We start from the raw sequence: 19,771 nt of genomic DNA, 5'->3' as shown, positions 1-19,771 counted from the left end.
CTATTGCACTTACAGTAACCACTATCCACTCTTAAAATCTATTCAAAATGCTTTATTAAACACTAGTAAAAAATGCCCGTTTCTGACACGAATGAAACGGGCACTAGCAAGGTTCTCCTCGGAGTGTGTATGTTTGAGAGAGTGTATGTGAGAGTGACTGTGTGTGAGAGAGAGAGAGTGAGTCTGGGTGCGAGTGTGTCTGTGAGAGACAGTGTGTGTGTGAGAGAATGAGAGTGTGTGCAAGTGCGTATGTGAGACACAGTGTGAGAGAGTGTGTTTCACACAGATACAGTGTGTGCGAGAGAGAAAGTGTGTGTCTGAGACACAGACTCTCTGTGAGACTGAGTGTATAAGACCAAGAGAGTGTGTGACTGTGTGACACATAAAGAATGAATGTGATACAGTGAGACATAGAGTGTTTGAGCGACAGTGTGTGAGAGTGAGAGAAAGACATTGACTGTGAGAGAGAGAGAGAGAGAGAGAGAGAGAGAGAGAGAGAGAGAGAGAGAGTGTGTGTGTGTGACAGAGATACCTCCCCCCCTGTTGTCAGGCCCCCCCCCTCCCTCCCTCTCTCTGGTGTCAGCCCCCCCCCTCTCTCTGGTGTCTGAGCGTTACTGTGCAGGACGCTGAGCTCTGGCTGTGCTCAGGGTTGCCAGGTGGAAAATTTTTTTCCCACCCAAATGAGCCCAAATCCAGCCCAAAACCCGCCCAAAGTCAAACCCCGCCCCTGACACCCCCACCCCCGCGTCATCACCCCCACCCAGAACGTCACTAACCCCACCCAAAACGTCACTAACCCCGCCCCCCCGCGGCCGAAAAAACCGCTTAAAAAACCGCCCAAAAGACCCAAAACAAGCCCAAAAAACCGCAACCCGCCGCGGGCAAAACTTTCCCACGGCGGGTCGCGGAAAACCGCCCAATTAGGCGGTAAAACCGCCCACCTGGCAACACTGGCTGTGCTTCAAGAAACTGACCAATCCTATTTAATAGAATGCACCTCCAACATTCTGAAGCCGAGAAACCTCGTGTGGTTGGTCACTTCTGCTTGTGACGAACCCGGAAGTACATGATGTCAATTCAGGAGATGTACACAGAGAGCAGGAATGACTCAGCCATGCAGTCGGCTTCAGAATGTTGGAGGTGCATTTTATTATATAGGACTGTTGTAATACAAAATATACATTCACCCCACTGTTCCCAAATACCATTCATATCACAATCACACACCTTCACACAGCTTAAGGGTATTTACTGCTCAGGCAAATGGACATTAGTCAAAAGATCTTCTTCCAATAAACCTATGAAGACATAGAATCTTAACTCAAAAAATTACAGCGAAAGCCCTGTTTCAAATCAGACATCTAGTCTTCTACACTTGATGTTGTTCAAATATCAATCCATAGCCCCAAAACTTGCAAAAATAGCTCATTCAATGTCCGGAACTGTGCTCAGCATTTCAATCTGTCAGAAACTAGCAAAATGCTCCTTCTGGCAGCGCGTAATTCAACGGGCTGCCATAACTTACGAACCAGCCCTCTTTCCTCGCTTTCGCTGCTACGGAAGTTCAACGTCTGTGGTGGGTAGGGAAGGGAAGGCTTCAGGAATGAACAGAGATAAGGCCATCGAGTCTGTATTTAGTAAAACTAATTCAAATTTCTATTACAGCAACCTCAGGACAAGGGACTGCTTAACTTTCATCCAGACAGTTCACTATCCAGCCAAAGGTAGGCAATAACGCCCATACAAGGGCATGGCAATAGCGCGATCCGGTTAACGGATCAAATTTAACCACATATTCAGCAGGCTATTTAACCAGATAAGTCAACTGAAAATCCACTTAAAACTAACCAAGCCAAGGCCATCTAAATTTTTTCAACACTGGGTCACATAATCAGAAAATCCATGTGTGTGCAGGCTGCACCATTTCTTGGAGGTCACATGAATATTTTAGCTTGTTATAGAATGATTTATATTCATCAAACTATGTGCATCTCTTCTGAAATTGTGGGTTCATATTGACTTAATTGCTCTACAGAGCTAGCTAATTAGGTAAACCTTTTTGGCTAAAAAACAAACAAACCTCAAATGGGTTGCATTCTTTGGTCGGGCAGGCCACATTTGGCCCATGGGCTGCATGTTGGACACCCCTGGGTTAAGTAATCTGGTTAACATTGAGCAAATTGCTTTCTGCTGACCAGGGGCATAGCTGCTATGGGGCCATGGGGGCCTGGGCCCCCACAGATTTGGCCCTGGACCCCCCTACTGATGACCCTCTCAACCCCCCCTCCCGCTGTCTCCTACCTTTGCTGGCGGGGGACCCCAACCCCCGCCAGCAAAGGGGTTTGGTTTTTGAAGGTCTGACGTCCTGCACGCACGTACAACGTGCAGGACGTCAGACTCACAGAAACAGGAAGAAGACTTTGGCTGGCGGGGGTTGGGGTCCCCCGCCAGCAAAGGTTGGCGACGGCAGGTGGGCGGGTCGAGAGGGTCATCGGGGGGGGGGGGGGGGGGGCTAAAATGTGTCCCCTGACCTCGGCTCTGGACCCCCCTACCGCTGAAGTTCAGATACGCCCCCGCTGCTATCAACCCCCGTCTTTTTTAGTTAGTTGACAATGGGTTGTTTTGATGTTGTAAGGTGAATCTTAACCCCAGCAGACTAGTATGCAACTCAAGAGTATTTTTTTTGTAACACTGTTCAGGGTTTGATTGTTATCGCACCCAAGAAAATGCTGGCCAGCTTTTACAAGTACATAAGTACTGCCATACTGGGACAGACCAAAAGGTCTATCAAGCCCAGCATCCTGTTTCCAACAGTGGCCAATCTAGGTCACAAATACCTGGCAAGATCCCAGAAAAGTACAGAACATATGATGCTGTTTATTACAGAAATAAGCATTGGATTTTCCCCAAGTCCAGTGTAATAATGGTCTATGGACTTTTCCTTTAGGAAGCTATCCAAACCTTTTTTAAACCCCGCTAACCCAACCGCCTTTACCCCATTTTCTGGCAACAAATTCCAGAATTTAATTACACGCTGAGTGAAGAAACATTTTCACCAATTCGTTTTAAATTTTCTACTTTGTAGCTTCACTCCATGCCCCCTGGTCCTAGTATTTTTTGGAAAGAGTAAACAAACGATTCACGTCTACCCGTTCCACTCCACTCATTATTTTATAGACCTCTATCATATCTCCCCTCAGCCGTCTTTTCTCCAAGCTGAAGAAACTAGCCACTTCAGCCTTTCCTCATAGGGAAGTCATCCCATCTCCTTTATCATTTTTGTCGCCCTTCTCTGTTCATTTTCTAATTCCACTATCCAGCTTATTTTCGAAAGAGAAAGACGCCCATATTTCGACCCAAATCGCGAGATAGGCGTCTTTCTCCCGTGGGCGCCCAAATCGGTATACTTGAAAGCCGATTTAGGGCGTCTCCAACTGCAATCTGTCACGGGAACGGACAAAGTTGACGGGGGCGTATCGGAGGCGCGGTGAAGGCGGGACTGGGGCATGTTTATCGGCCGAGGAGAGATGGGCGTGCTCGGCCGATAATCGAAAAAAGAAGGGCGCCAGAAGCAAGAATTTGGGTCACTTTTTCTGGACCCTTTTTTTCTCACAAACAAGTCCCCAAAAAGTGCCCCAACTGCCCACCGGAGGGAATCGGGGAAGACCTCCCTTTACTCCCCCAGTGGTCATTAACCCCCTCCCACCCAAAAACAACAACTTTAAAAACTTCTTTTTTCCAGCCTGTATGCCAGCCTCAAATGTCATACCCAGCAGTATGCAGGTCCCTGGAGCAGTTGTTAGTGGGTGCAGTGGACTTCAGCCAGGTGGACCCAGGCCCATCCCCCCTACCTGTTACACTTGTGCTGGTAAATGGGAGTGCTCCAAACCGTCCCCAAAACCCACTGTACCCACATCTAGGTGCCCCTCTTCACCCATAAGTGCTATGGTAATGGTGTAGAGCTGTGGGGAGTGGGTTTTGGGGGAGGGGGTTTGGGGGGCTCAGCACCGAAGGTAAGGGAGCTATGTACCTGGGAGCAATTTGTGAAGTCCACTGCAGTGCCCCCTAGGGTGCCCGGTTGGTGTCCTGGCATGTGAGGGGGACCAGTGCACTACGAATCCTGGCCCCTCCCACGACCCAATGCCTTGGATTTGTTCGTTTTTGAGCTGGGCGCGTTTGGTTTCCATTATCGCTGAAAAACGGAACCGCCCAGCTCAAATCTGCACAACTCCGATGCATTTGCCGGGCACAAACCGTATTATCGAAAAAAAAGATGGGCGGCCATTTTTTTTTTAAATATGGTCTGTCCCGCCCCTTCACGTACCCGTCCTCGGAGATAGATGCCAATGGATATGGGCGTTCGCGTTCGATTATGCCCCTCTATATCTTGAGATGCGGTGACCAGAATTGAACACAGTGTTGCTCACAAAAAAAAATGTGAATAACTGAAAGCTTCGTTATCACTGCACACTAAGCAGCTGCTAGTAATATATTTGATGCTAACAACTGAACTAATATGGGACCTGGTTTTATTTATTTCAGAAATTTATATCCAGTACTTATCTATTTGGTCTACGGGAGTTACAAATAACATACATAAACATTACTACAACACAACAAGAACAAAATAATCAAAATCTATCGGCCATGTACAGCAGGGGTTCTCAACTCAGTCCGGTTTTCAGGATATCCCCAATGAATATGCATCAACTAGATTTGCTTGCATTGCCTTCATTATACACAAATCCATCTCACGCATATTCATTTGGGGATAACCTGAAAACCTGATTGGCTCGGTGTGTCCCGAGGACTGGGTTGAGAACCCCTGATTTAGGGAACATCACAACAGTACAAATGAGAACTGAACACAGGTGTTCATTCAAAAAGAGGCTTATATTTGAAACAGCCTTCACTGGAGTTGAACATTACTACTACCTACTACTTATCATTTCTAAAGGGCTACTAGACGTACGCAGCGCTGTACACTTGAACATGAAGAGACAGTCCCTGCTCGACAGAGCTTACAATCTAATTAGGACAGACAAACAGGACAAACAAGAGATAAGGGAATATTAAAGTGAACAAGTGAACATGGGTTAGGAGTTAAAAGCTGCATCAAAAAGGTGGGCTTTTAGCTTAGATTTGAAGACGGCCAGAGATGGAGCTTGACGTACCAGCTCAGGAAGACTATTCCAGGCATATGGTGCAGCAAGATAAAAGGAACGGAGTCTGGAGTTAGCAGTGGAGGAGAAGGGTGCAGATAAGAGAGATTTACCCAGTGAACGGAGTTCCTGGGGAGGAATGAAGGGAGAGATGAGAATGGAGAGGTACTGAGGAGCTGCAGAGTGAATGCACTTATAGGTCAATAAGAGGAGTTTGAACTGCATGCGGAAACGGATAGGAAGCCAGTATAGTGACTTGAGGAGAGGGCTAATATGAGCATAACGACACTGGCGGAATATTAGTCGTAAAAAAACAAAAACAAACAAGCAAAAAAAACACATAGAAGGTCTAACTCACCCCTCCATCATTCAAGGCTCTGACCCTGAAGTGATATGTAGTTCCAGGAAGGAGGTTACTGACAGTGCAATCTAAATCAGCCCCATGATAGACCTCGGCGGCTCTCTCTGCAGGCTCAGTCATTTCCACACTGTACTGTGCAACCTGACATCCACTGTCCGATACAGGAACATCTACCAAAGGAAAGAGAGAGAACCTGTGTGTTTCATGTTCACCTGAGAAAGGGAAAAAATCTCTCCTGAATCAATGGAGGGTTTAGTGACTTGCTCAAGATGGGAAGAGGTGCGGCAGTGGGATTCCTTAAGTTGCTCTTGCTTGTAGGTGGAGTTTTTTTTTTTTTGTTTCGGGGGGGGGGGGGGGGGGGGGGGGGGGTAGTGAGTGGTGATTTTAAAATTCTAGGCTTGTAGGATTTAATAAAAATTGCACTCCTTATAACACTGACCTCTGCATTCTTTGATCCTAGGGGTTAGGATGTATATCCAAGTTGAGCCTGCCATGAGTGGGAAAGCGCGGGGTACAAATGTAACAAAAATATATATATATATTTTTGTGTGTTGAGCTATAATTACAATTTAAAAAAAATAACTTTTGTAAGAGAAAGGCAAGGGCAAATCAAACTCGGGTATACATATAAAGTATCACATACCATGTAAAATGGAGTTTATCTTGTTGGCAGACCGGATGGACCGTTCAGGTCTTTATCTGCCATCATTTACTATGTTACTCTTTGGGGTTCTACATGAAATGTTGCTACTAATTGGGATTCCCGAATCTTGTAACTCTTTAGGATTCCAGAATCTTCAGAACTTTTAGTACAAGGACAGTGCTGGGCAGACTTCTACGGTCTGTGCCCTGAGAAAGGCAAGGACAAATCAAACTTGGGTATACATATAAAGTATCACACATCACGTAAAATGAGTTTATCTTGTTGGGCAGACTGGATGGACCATTCAGGTCTTTATCTGCCATCATTTACTATGTTACTCTTTGGGGTTCTACATGGAATGTTGCTACTAATTGGGATTCCAGAATCTTGTAACTCTTTAGGATTCCAGAATCTTCAGAACACTATGAGAAATCTCTAGTGTTTACTGTGTGTTTGGTTTGACTAAAGAAGAATAGAATCAGAACAGACTTTCACAACAGTTTCCTGTTGGAAGTCTTCAGCACAACACTGACATGTTGATTACTTAACAGTAAAACTGTTTGCTATAAGTAGATGTGACCAGTTCTGACTCATGTTTTGGCATCTTATAAGTTTGCTAATATCAGCAGTAGGGAAGCAGCCAGCAGTAATGAAATCTTTTTAGAAATTTGAAATGCATTATTGATCCTTGGATTGGCACCGAATCAAAGTAGTAGAACCGGTCCTTTTAATCAGTGATTGGATAATTTAAAACACCAGCACGGAATAGGATAAAAAGATGCAAATCACCAATGGCAATGTTGAGAAAAATAATTTATTCACCACATAATTTAAAATAGGCCCGACACGGCCGCGTTTCGCCCTCCTAAAGGGCTGCGTCAGCATAAAACAACCCAGTGGTGCAGTAAAACCAGTTCCACCTACTGGCCTAAAACAACTCCTCTCCTGAGAAACAGCAGCAGCAGCATTTTGCGATGAATAAATTATTTTTCTCAACATTGCCATCGGGGATTCGCATCTTTTTTCTATTCCGTGCTGGATCTTCAGAACTGCCTCCTATTTGTTTCCTTGGACCTAACTTAAAACACCGACAGCCTTTAAGGATGTATATTTATTAGTATGCATTCAGTTCATTAGCATGTCTTAAAATATGAGCGCAAATTATTCCTACTGAACACTGCCTTGAGTGAATTCTTTCAAAAAGGTGGTAAATGAATCCTAATAAATAAACATCCACCAAATCCCTTCTAACAAATTGACACACATTGACCAGGGGAGGGAGGGAGAATTTCATAAACAGAATAAGACCTGTGAAAGTATATTAAGCGCAAACAAACAGGCAGAACGACTGATCCTCACCTGCTAATATCGTCTACACTTCTAAAGGTCGCGATGCTGCGTCATGGCAAGGGGTGCAACAAATTACGGACAGGGGGATACCTCTCTGCAGGGCAGAGTCAAATATCCCACATATCGTGTTGTTCACTATCTGAGAACGGAAGCCCCAGACATTTTGTAAAAGTGAGTGGACAGGATTCAGGAAACTAAAGCGCAGAGAGTTAAAACAAACGTTCCCACTAGTAATGCTGAGGTCCGTTATCTAGAAATCTCTTATCACTTCTGAAAATGTGACAAATATTAGAAAAGGCTCATACTGGGGCTTCATTTTCAAAAGGGTTACATAGTACTGCCATACTGGGAAAGACCAGAGGTCCATCGAGCCCAGCATCCTGTTTCCAACAGTGGCCAATCCAGGTCACAAAATACCCGGCAAGATCCCAAAAATGTACAAAACATTTTATACTGCTTATCCCAGAAATAGTGGATTTTCCCCAAGTCCATTTAATAACGGTCTATGGACTTTTCCTTTAGGAAGCCATCCAAACCTTTTTTAAACTCCGCTAAGCTAACCGCCTTTACCCCATTCTCTGGCAACGAATTCCACAGTTTAATTACATGTTGAGTGAAGAAAATTTTTCTCCGATTCGTTTTAATATTTTACTCACAGAAAACGGCAACTGTAAAATTGCACAGATGTCTACATGCTGACCAAAGCATAAGTACATTTATGAAGATATTTTGGGCACGTGCGTGTAAATTTGTGTACTAACAGGGCTCATTATGACAGCCTATTTAATAAAAGCTGCAGATGTATCTAGGTTGTCTTTATAAAGTAACTCAAAAATAAAAAGGTTCCCAAACAGTAACAATCGCGTAAGACCACAGAACAAAACTACATGTCAAAAATTTTCACCATGAAAGCAAGGATGTAACTCTGGGTTTACCCCTTCAGTCATGGCCACCAGCTAAGCTCCCTGGGTCAGGTATCCACCAGGGCTCGGAAAACAAACTGTACTTCAGATGAGCCGAGCACAGGCTGGGCCCGAAGACAATCCTCCGGTAGGTCGACGAGTATTCCCACCCTGGGGGATGCAAAAGGTCCACTTTCTCAAATAACGACCAGCAGTCTCAATAATTAACTTCAAAATTTCCTTTACTTGATCAACATCAAACCAACAACAGTTCATAACTCAACCCTCATTTCTTCAGTTTAAGTACAGAAGAGGCCAAAGTCATATCCAATCAATGTCCATGATATGTCTGTCCCAGCCCGGATCACGGATCCTCTGGCTAGCAGGTAAGTCCTAGGAGGAATGGAGTTCCTCTGTATCCATATCCCTCCTGCCTGGGGTGTCTTTTTCCACCAGGCACTTCTTCCTTCTCATGAATCCCCTAGATGGGGACCTGCTCAGACTCCCTCTGCCCCCCTGACACAGGCTTCCAGCAACCAGACACTCCAAAATCCACATATTCAACACCAGGACACCCCCTTGGTAGTCAAGGTCTAGGAGGAGATAAGGTGATCAAGACCTGGATCCACTTTTCACAGTCCCTTTTGGCTGGGCTTCCCCCATTTATTATTTTCAGTACTTGATATACTGCCAGTGATCCCTGAGGTGACTATGTGGTTTACAATTTCTTTTTTTATTTTATAGAAGTCTTTATTGAACTTATTTTGATACAAAACAGGGTATAAACATCATGGAACACATCAAGAATAAAACAGAAGTCTTAGTATATAACCGAACAATGACCATAATTCGTATCAAGTCTACCGCAAATCCCCAGGTAACTTCAACTTTTTCAAGTTTATACACAAGCAACCCCCCCCCCCCAAACTAAACCCCCTCCCCTTCCTCCCCCCATACTGTACTCTAGTACTCCCTCTTGTGATTCAGTCCAGTGACACTCTCCCCTGCCCAATATTCAAGAATGGCAACCATAGTGGTTTACAATTTCTATTGCAGATACTTTGCACTGTCCCTAATGGGCTCGCAATCTAAGATATATATTGTACCTGGGGCAATGGAGGACTAAGTGACTCCAGGCCAGCTTTATCAGCCCCCGTTGCCACAGTGACCCCCAGATAATCCTCCCACCTTTTACCAGCAGCAGAGACACTTTTTGTTTCCAAGGGGGGTCTCACTTAGAAGTATCCGATCGGTAGAATTAAGCTCTTGACCACACTTCATTACGAAATCTGGACTGATGATGACATCGTAATGAAGCATTCTAACGATCGGACCCTTCTAAGTTTGATGATCCACACTCTCGTTATAATTAAATAATATCTTGTGTTGAAAATTATTTTTGATACCTTTGTTGTGTGGCATAAAACAGACCCACTTGAACATTTCACAAAAGAATTCTGTTAGTAGTCATGGATACAGTGGGAATAAACTCATGCTTTTAAGATGCACGCTTTCACTCATAATAGTTTAAATGATAATGAAAATTACAGGCACTTCTGCGTCCTATTGATGAACAGGACTTCTGGTCAGAACATAAATGTTTGAGGGTAATCTTATTCCATGTCAAAATGTACTTCATGAGCCAATCATTATAAACATCACTTCTTTTCAGCAATGGACAAAATGAGACAATTCAAATGATTACAAAACACACCCTTAAAAAAACTCAAGATCTTTAAATAAACATTTCCGCAGTCTGTCCATAGCTAGCTATCCGTGGTCTGTTTCTTGATTGCTAGTAAGTGGAATAAATCAAACAGGATTCACAATGGAAGCAACAATGAGAATGGAGACCATCAAACTCTTTTGTAATCAGCTCTGATATTTTGAACTATCTTCCAAGAGACAATGAGGCATATTTTCAAAGCACTTAGCCTTCCAAAGTTCCATAGGTTTCTATGGAACTTTGGAAGGCTAAGTGCTTTGAAAATATGCCTAAATGTCTCTCTGAGACAATTCATGCTTCTTCATACAGTTTGCTTGACTACTGAAAACAGAATTCAATAAAAATATTTGAAGTTTTGCTGCTCACAAGGCTCATTTTTTTACTGCAAAATAAAATAATGGATATGTGAATGTCTTCAGATGAACCAACCGCGTTTAAAAAGTGACAGGGTTCTGCCAGTTCAGCTGAAGTCAGTGACTCTGTCTGAAACACCATCATTTTCAAATTGGCAGGTGGCAGGAACGAACACCGGGGGTGGGGGGCACTTTCCACAGAGAAGGTATGCATGGGGGAACCATCATGGTGGCCTGTAGGATAGGTAGCTGAAGGTAGACTGGACAGTTGATGAGATAGACGGGCAGGAGGGAAGGATGGATAGCTGGGGGGGGGGGGGGGAGGTTTTCTGTCCCCAGCACACTCTTGCTTGGAGATCCTAGGGCAGGGGTCCCTGGCAAGGAGGTCCTGAGATAGGGTCTCTTTGGACATGGGGGCCTTGGTTCAGGGGATTTGTGCAGTTGTGGTTCCCATTTTCAGGGGTCCTGATCTTGATGATTGATCTTTTAACTTCCTACTGACTTCAATGAGGTTAATGGGAAGGTAAAAATTTTACTTCATCTCCAGTGATAACGATTCAGGCCATCAAGGAAGTAAAAAGAAAACCCTCCAAATGTGGAGAAAGTACAGAGAAGACATAAATGCCTCTATTTAGACCATTTCCTCAGTCAGCTATGTTCTCCGTGTCCTACCCTTTGGCACCAAAAGAAGAAACACGCTGGTCCTTATGGAAGTTTTCCAGAGGATCTGTTATGGAAGGCCAGTTAGTGAAGCCTCTTCTGCCTGGTTAAACCCCTTTGAATATTTGGCTCCTGTATGTTATCTGCCGACTCTGTCCTCGTAGAATGAAAGTACATTTTCAGCAACTACTTAGTTATCCAAATCAAATCTTTTGACAATGGCACTTCCCAAGAAGGTGAGACCTTTGACCCAGTGGCGTAGCTACGTGGGGCCACGGGGGCCTGGGCCCCCGTAGATTTGGCCCTTGACCCCCCTCCCGCCGCCAACCCTCCCCCCTCTGCCGTCGACTACCTTTTCTGGGGGGGGACCCCAACCCCCGCCAGCCGAGGTCCTCTACTTCCGGCGCAAGGCTTCGTTCTATTTCTGTGAGTCTGTCGTCCTGCACGTTGTACGTGCAGGACGTTAGACTCACAGAAACAGAACGAAGCCTTGCGCCAGAAGAAGAAGATCTCAGCTGGTGGGGCTTGGGGTCCCCCGCCAGCAAAGGTAGCTGATGGTGGCGGGGGGTTGGCAGCGGGAGTGGGGGTTGAGAGGGTCGTCGGCAGGGGAGGGGGGTCAAAGTTGGTGGTGGTGGCGGCGGTGGGAGGGGGGGGGTCTAAAATGTGCCCTTTCACCTTGGGCTCTGGACCCCCCTCCCGCCGAAGTCTGGCTACGCCCCTGCTTTGACCCCACTCATCAAGTTGGGTCAAAAATGGAGATTACACATTAGAGCCTAGAGTTCCACCAAAAAGTCCTATGTAACACAGAGCACAGCAGATCCCACTACTTGGAGGGGGTTTCAGCAGAGTCTGTCCTAACCAGCCTATTCCTACTCATTCCCAAATTACGAGTAAAAACCATTTCCATCATCAGTACTCACCCCATTGCAACTGGACTTCTTTGTGCTTTGGTTTCCCTAACACTCGCGGTGGTTGACACTGACCAGGCGCAACACTTAACGTGCGGATAGGTTGACTTTCGGAACACTGGAAAAGAAACAGCCTCTTTGTAAATTTACAATCACAATTTATAACAGGATTTACAATTTTAGCATTAAAAAAAAAAAAAAAAGAGGATGAGTTTTGGAGCTTGGCAGTATGTTTCTGGCACAATGTCTTCATGAATGCATGCAGAAGGGGGAGAGGGAAAGAGGCGGATGGCGTTGTTATCCAATTAAAGTGGGCATGATGAGACATGGAGAGTTAAAGAGATTTGCCGTGCAATTCTTGCTGTGGAGACACCAGAGGGGAGATGATAATTCAGTACATTCATCCAGTCTCAAACTCTTCCACTGACATATGAAAAACGGTCTTTCAAAATCACAGCCTTCACTGACATTTGAGAGGATTTTTCCACACCACGTTGGCGGCAGTGTTCTGTTCTTGCTCATTAGCTGTACTTTCAGTAGTCCTGTGCATCCATTATACCAAATGAGCCATCATCATTTCCTATTTGCAACACACATATATACTAAAGTGAGTTGTGACTCCTAAGGTAGGCGGTTACATCCGCCACAACACGGTCCCGTGTCCGGTCTCTACTCTGGTGCTTGAATCAATAAAGACTGTTTTGGTTTATATTCCCTGCTTGGAAATCATTGATAAGGTCTCCATTATTCTGAAAACTCAACTAGGTTGTGACCCTCAGGAATTCCATTTGCTCACCTTTGCCCTAAGAGAATACCTTTCAAAGCCATTTCTATGGGCTTTGCCCGCAGAAATGTTCTTTTATCAAATTGTGCACTCTATATGAGAGTAAAAGCACATGCAGATTGCTATTTCAGGTTTTGTACCTGTAGTGGGGGAGGGAGGGGCAAGATTCTTATAGGCTGCAGTTGGTACTATGTGCAACAGTCTGGAACGTGCGGATAATATAAGAATTGATCTAGAGAAGCTTGAACAATTGTCTACAGTTTAGTGGCTAATATTTCATGTTACAAAAATGCAGAGACAGACATTTGGGCTGCACAAACTCAAGGGAGCAGTGCAATATTGGGAATGAGTTCTGTACATGAAAGAAGAGCAAGATCAGGTTGATGATCTTAAGATGGCCAAACAAGTAGATAATACAACAACAAAAGCCTGAAGGATGCACAGGCCAAGGAATGACCATTGTAGCAATAAAAACAATGCTTTCCTCTTGTCACCAGGGAGAGCGCTCCCGGTACAATCAGGAAACAAATGTCCACCAGCAACTTCAATCTTAAGACTTTTATTCCATGCAGGTTTCTAGTAGACCTGATACACAGTTCCAACAGCAGCATTCACCTTCAATCTTAAGCACATGTAAGCGACCTGACAGTGTGTGGCAAATAGTCCCTTGTAAGCAGTAGGCTACCAGCACCTACCAGGATTCAATACAGGCTCACAGTCAGCTTCAGTCTGGGCTCTTTATCCAGTGCACAATAAACAGTAGTTCAATTGCAAACAGAAGCAGTTCTTTCAGTTCATCATCACAATCAGTGGCGTAGCTAAGGGTGGGCCTGGGTGGGCTCAGGCCCACCCAGTAGCAGCACACCTATGGTGTGGCTGGCAGGGATTCCCAAGCCCCACCAGCTGAAAACTCCCAACAACTGTCCCTCCTGCATACCTTGTAAATAGCAGATGGCATGCAGGTGAGACAAGGAGAGACCAAATCACCTGTGGGACAGGGAGTGGTTCTTCTGCCCACCCATCTTGGGTCCAGGCCCACTCAAAGTTCGGTGTCTGGCTATGCCCCTGATCACAATTACATCACAAAGCAGCCTTTACCTACAGGAGGTTTCAATACTTTAGGGACTTCTCACACCCAAGGGATTTTCCCTGCAACTGCTTCTCTCCTCCTGAACTGAACTCCCCTGGGACTCCTTCCCACCTGCCTAATCAATCCCTGGCTTCTGCTCTCACAACCAATCATTCTCCTTCCACTAGCTTCCCCTACACCCGTACCAGCTGAGTTAAGCATTAGGCTAATGAGGAGCTCCTGCAAACAGGGTTTCCTATCTCTCTTTCCCCCTAGTGGCAGCCACTCTACATATCCTGCCAGCTTACACCCATGTCTTCTCTGATTGCAGCTAGGAGTCCAGTCCGGTTTCCTCATCTCACCCCCTGGCTCCTTGTCTGCAATGCCTTCTGGGACTTGTATTTCAAACTGACACTGCCTTAACCCTACTATCCTGAATGTGACTTTATCACACTCTACAACACAATGAATAAAGAGTTGCATTTGAAGCTATAAGAGAAGGTCTCGAAACATTAGGTACATGAAATAATTTGCATTTTAAAATGACCCCCCATCCCCTTACCTGACTATGTCCACCTGTGCTGATACAGCATGCTCGCACTTTGTACAAAGTGCCCGGCATTAAGCAACTGCAGGTGTATTCTGTAGCACATCCACTGTATGCCACCGTCCACTGATTAGCTGCAAGAAAGAAATTAACGTGATGAAAGCTCTTATTTCGGAAAAGATGAAGGCTATCAATCACTGTAATGGGAAAATAATTCAGAGGAATAGAAAATGTACTGTAGTTACACAATGAAACATGTCGTTCACTCCTTTAACAAAATGTGGGTCAACTGCCAGCCACTGAAATCACTGTATTACAGGGGCAGATTGACCATTCAGGCAACCGAGCAGTGCCCGAGGGCCCGGAGGCTGTTCCTGGTTGCCCGCCGCTGCCGCACACTACAACCCTCCCCGGCGGTCCTACCTTGAATGGCCCTGGTAGTCTAGTGGCCTCCATGGGGGCAGGAAAGAGTCCTTTCCTGCCCACTGCCGCTACTCTGCCTGTGCCTGGTGCAGTGACGTCGCCGTGTTTTAAAAATGGCTGAAGAGACCGCCGAGACCCCGCAAGACTAACTCGGGAAGTTTCAGCAGCCATTTTGAAAACTCGGCAGGCCCTGCCATATTAAGTTAATTTCACATGTATATTCAGCATCATTTTCCATATAAGCAGTTGTACTGAAAATACCTACCATGGTGACCACAGCAGCACTATCCAGATAGATTTAGGCAAGTTGGTACAGAAACTGTGGTAGTTTTACTCTTTTTTTAACCTCAAGTTATAGGCCAATCTCACTACTCAGTGTGAACTGTAAAATATAAAATTCTGGTCTTCCGTTAGCTAGAGCAGTAAACACCCTAAAACAGGGCTGCTGAGAGACTAAGCCGGGCCCGGGGCATGGCCGCCGCCAGGCCAACCCCCCCCCCCAGATCGTTGCCGCTGCTGAAGCCCTCCGATCGCTACTGCTGGCACCGTCCTGGCGCCCCCTCAATTGTTGCTGCTGCTGCCGCCACCCCACCCTCCCCAATCACTACTGCCACCCGCCAGCTGTTACTGTTAAGTACCTTGGCTGGTGGGAATCCCAAGGCCCCGCCAGCAGAAGAGTTTGTCCTCCAGCGCCGTTCTTCTTCCTTCTGCCGTGTGGCTTTCCACTCTGGCTGCTTTTTCTCTCAGGTCGTGCATGCGCGGCCTGAGGGGAAAAAGCAGCTGCAGGGGAAAGCAATGCGGCAGACTGTGAAGAAGATCAGCCTGCTGTGTCTGTTCCTCCAGATCCTCCCCAGCCTCCAAGGGGGGCCCGGTTCCAGAGGTTTCTCCCTCCTGCTCCTGTCGGGGTATGATCACCCGGGTCCCATCAGGAACAGGAGAGAGAGAGAGAGAGAGAGAGACGCTGACAAGAAATGTTGGAGAAGGACACTAACAGATAAATGTTGGAAGCACAGTCTGAACAACGAAACTTTCCCTGACGAAGTTGATGTGAATGTAAGGACGAAACAGGACCTCGTAGGCTGGTTGAGACCTAAAGGTAAACAAAATTTAGGTCCTTCTTTTGTTTTCAGTTTGATTTGCTTCCATTATTTAAAATATTTAAAACATTTGAAAAAAAAAATAAATAAATAATAATAATATAAAAAAATATAAAAGATAAGCAAAAATCAAATTGGGTTTTTTGCCAATGAAGAGTTAGTTCAGTGAGTCTGTGAAAGTCAAAAGGAATTCAGTCCGCTGACATACAGAGGCATTTTCCCGCGCAAAGATTTCCCGGCTTTGATAAGTCTTAAAATATAAATCTGGAAAGGAAACCCAAAGCCGTTTGGGGGGGGGGGGGGGGGGGTCTTCATTTCAGATGATTGGCGGTATCGCAGATCATATATCATCCTAGAAGGAATATGACACAACTGGCAGACAGGAATATATTGTGTAACCACTGTGGATTTGAATGAGAATTTAAGAGTGAAGCGGGAGAAGTTCTATTATTTTTGAAAATTTCAATAAAGACATTTTTTTCAGTTAACCAAGGAAAGCTTGAGACCAAATGACAATTTTTCCAAGTGTTCCCCGGTCAAAACAATCAGAAACTGTTCTGGTAATACTGGACTGCTAATCCCCTGGTGCAAAGCAGGGGGAACCAGCAGACATCACTAAGATTTTGAGAACCACTTGTCTGGATCTTTCTTGTCCAGCGGGCTCTTTCACCTGGTTGAATAAAAAGCCCTTCTTTCATCTTACCATGATAGCCGCCTTTCTCTGCTAGAATACGCCATGACTGAACTACCTTCGATAAAACAGATGCTTAGCAAGATTACCTTCAGAATTTCCTTGAGAAATCTCTAACAAATACTGTAAGATCTCTGAGCCACCATTGTCTTGCGGAGGATCTGAAAGACAGGGAAAGATGAATAAAATCATCAATTTACATTGGGACAACCAAGATATTCATAGAGCTAAAACGGACACCACAGAAATCATAGGAAAAGAAATGTGAAATGCTGAAAAATGCCCCCATCTCATCTTTTTTCTGGACAAAGAAACATAAAAAATAATGGCAAATAAAGACCAACTTGCTCAGTGCTACAATCCTACCTCGTAGAGATCCTCTATGATGGCCTTATGCTTTCTTGAATTCACGTACTGTTCTCATCTGTATCACCTTCCCTGTGAGGCCAGTCCATATATCCACCACCCCTTCCATAGAGGAATATGTCCTTAGATTACTCCTAAGTCTACCCTCTTTCACCCTCTTCCTAAGGCAACAGTGGTTCTTTACTGACAAGTGACCCGACAAGGGCCGTGTTTCGGCGTAAAGGACGCCTGCCTCAGGGGTTAAGGTCTCTGTTCTGCAGTATGTAAAGTATACAGATCCAATGCCTCAGGCAATGAGAAAATTTCCCATAAGTGAGTGTGTCTGTAGGAGAATTACAGCTGCGACGTGAAAGATGAAACACGTTCGATTGTCCAAATGTCTAATCATTTACACAATCGAAAAGGCTTCCAACGTATTTCATCCTTCACATTGCAGCTGTAATTCTTCTACAGACACACTCACTTATGAGCTATTTTCACATTGCCTGAGGCAGAACTGCAGAACAGAGACCTTGACCCCTGAGGCAGGCGTCTTTTACGCCGAAACACGGCCCGTGTCGGGTCACCTGTCAATAAAGAACCACTGTTGTCTCAGTCTTGAAGGCCGTGTGTTGCTTTTTTTGTTCGTGACTAAAGTTAGCCACGATTTGTTTTTATTACATTTGTACCCCGCGCTTTCCCACTCATGGCAGGCTCAATGCGGCTTACATGGGGCAATGGAGGGTTAAGTGACTTGCCCGGAGTCACAAGGAACTGCCTGTGCCAGAAGTGGGAATCGAACTCAGTTCCTCGGGACCAAAGTCCACCAGCCTAACCACTAGGCCACTCTACCGGGCATACGCACTATTCTACAAACCACACCCAGCTTTAAGCGTGGTTTATAGAATAGCGCTTTTATCAGTGTCAATTGTTTTGGTGCCATATATAGAATTCACCCCATTACCCCAATTTTTTTTTTTTTACTGGGAATCCACTTTAGTTTTGAAAATTCATGTATGTTACATGAATTAAACCTACTCTTTTGTGCACGTGGCCAAGAGGGAAAAATCAGCACGCCTGTTTCTGAAAATGTATTTATTTGGTTTATGGATTCTGCGCACACCTTTTTTTTCCTGTCACGGTGTAAAAATGACGCAAAGAACACTGCTTTTTCATACAGTTGACAAGTGCCCACTTTCCCCCCGGATTCTATATAGTGCGCCTAGAGTTACGCGTGTAGATTGTTTTAACAAGCTGTTAAGCGTTGTTACCAGCTCTTAACAAGCAATATTGAGCACTAATTGGCAAAAATTAGAATTTACGCACATACATTGCTAAGCGTATTCTGTAATGTACTGTGCCTGAATTCTAACGCACAAAGGCAAAAAAGGGCCTGCTTAGGGGCGTTCCAAAATCTATATGCATTGTTATAAAATATAGGCCAGTGCATGCACATCTACGCGCAGGGATTTACACCAGCTTTTCGTTGGTGTAAATGGACGTGCGTAGATTTATTTATTTAGATTTTGCTCACACCTTTTCAGTAGTAGCTCAAGGTGAGTTACATTCAGGTACACTGGGTGTTTCTCTGTCCCAGGAGGGCTCACAATCTAAGTTTGTAGCGGAGGCAACTGAGGGTTAAGTGACTTGCCCAAGATCACAAGGTGCAGCAGTGGGATTTGAACTGGCCACCTCTGGATTGCAAGACTGGTGCTCTAACCACTAGGCCACTCCTCCGCTCCCAAGATGCCATTCAGAATCTCAAAGAGTAGCAACATTCCATGTAGAACCCCAAAGAATATTTATTTAGATTTTGCTCACATCTTTTTCAGTAGTAGCTCAAGGTGAGTTGCATTCAGGTACACTGGATATTTCTTTGTCCCAGGAGGTCTCACAATCTAAGTTTGTACCTGAGGCAATGGAGGGTTAAGTGACTTGCCCAAGATCACAAGGAGAAGCAGTGGGATTTGAACCGGCCACCTCTGGATTGCAAGACCGGTGCTCTAACCACTAGGCCACTCCTCCTCTCCATTTAGTCACATGAACTACGCCTAAGCGTATGCTAAATACTGCACGTACAATTATGTGCGGTATTTACAATATGCTTAGGTGTGATTGCTTAACACGCGTTAATTTTAGGTGCCATGTATAGAATTGGGCCCTTTGTGGCCCCTGGGTAAGCTTTCAGCTGCCTTTGGGGAGGGCGATTTTCAGTCAGCCCTATTTTACCTGTATAAATGGCTCTGAAAATTGCCTTCATACGGGATGCCTGGTAACACATGCAGATGGAACTAGACTGAATAGCAGTATGAAATGGAGTCATTTCATTTGTGGCAGAAGAAAAGGCAGGAGTGAAATAACCGATGCTGGCCGAGTGTATTCCTCAGAGAACACAGTTGATGGCAATTGTTTATAGTAGGTAACGAAAGACAAATTTGACCCTCCGGCTTCTGAAGAAAGTGATTAAACCCACGCTGAGGAAAATGAAATACAATTTGTCACTGTAATAGCATAATGCAGGCATTTAAAGTAATCATTTTGCTTTTGGATTGAAGAGTGCATCTAGTCCTTACGAGCTTGTCCATGGAGGAGTTCTCCACAAATTAATATCATTTTTTTTCAGTGCTTCTGGGTGCATAAACTCATCTCAGCACAAGCAGCCTCTGAACCAACAGCATGACAGCACTTTTATGAATGTGAAGCATAACTATTTGAAAGCAAATAATGTAAATTTTTTTTTAATTCAAACA

General features: G+C 44.9%; 1 protein-coding gene across 2 annotated transcripts in view; it reads right to left on the bottom strand.

Moving 5' to 3' along the window:
* FNDC3B (fibronectin type III domain containing 3B) overlaps positions 1 to 19,771 on the bottom strand; it is a 549,281-nt gene that overhangs the window by 71,945 nt on the left and 457,565 nt on the right. For both annotated transcript variants that reach the window (XM_030216206.1, XM_030216207.1), the window contains 4 exons: positions 16,766 to 16,837; positions 14,481 to 14,599; positions 12,078 to 12,183; positions 5,521 to 5,693 (listed from right to left, as the gene is read on the bottom strand). In XM_030216206.1, the coding sequence (XP_030072066.1) occupies positions 5,521 to 5,693; positions 12,078 to 12,183; positions 14,481 to 14,599; positions 16,766 to 16,837 (470 nt within the window). The remainder of the gene's footprint in view (positions 1 to 5,520; positions 5,694 to 12,077; positions 12,184 to 14,480; positions 14,600 to 16,765; positions 16,838 to 19,771) is intronic.

Source organism: Microcaecilia unicolor, chromosome 10, assembly GCF_901765095.1.
Source record: "Microcaecilia unicolor chromosome 10, aMicUni1.1, whole genome shotgun sequence".
NCBI classification, from domain to species: Eukaryota; Metazoa; Chordata; class Amphibia; order Gymnophiona; family Siphonopidae; genus Microcaecilia; species Microcaecilia unicolor.
The sequence above is the reverse complement of the archived record's forward strand: the minus strand, read 5'-3'. Positions and strand labels throughout refer to the sequence as shown.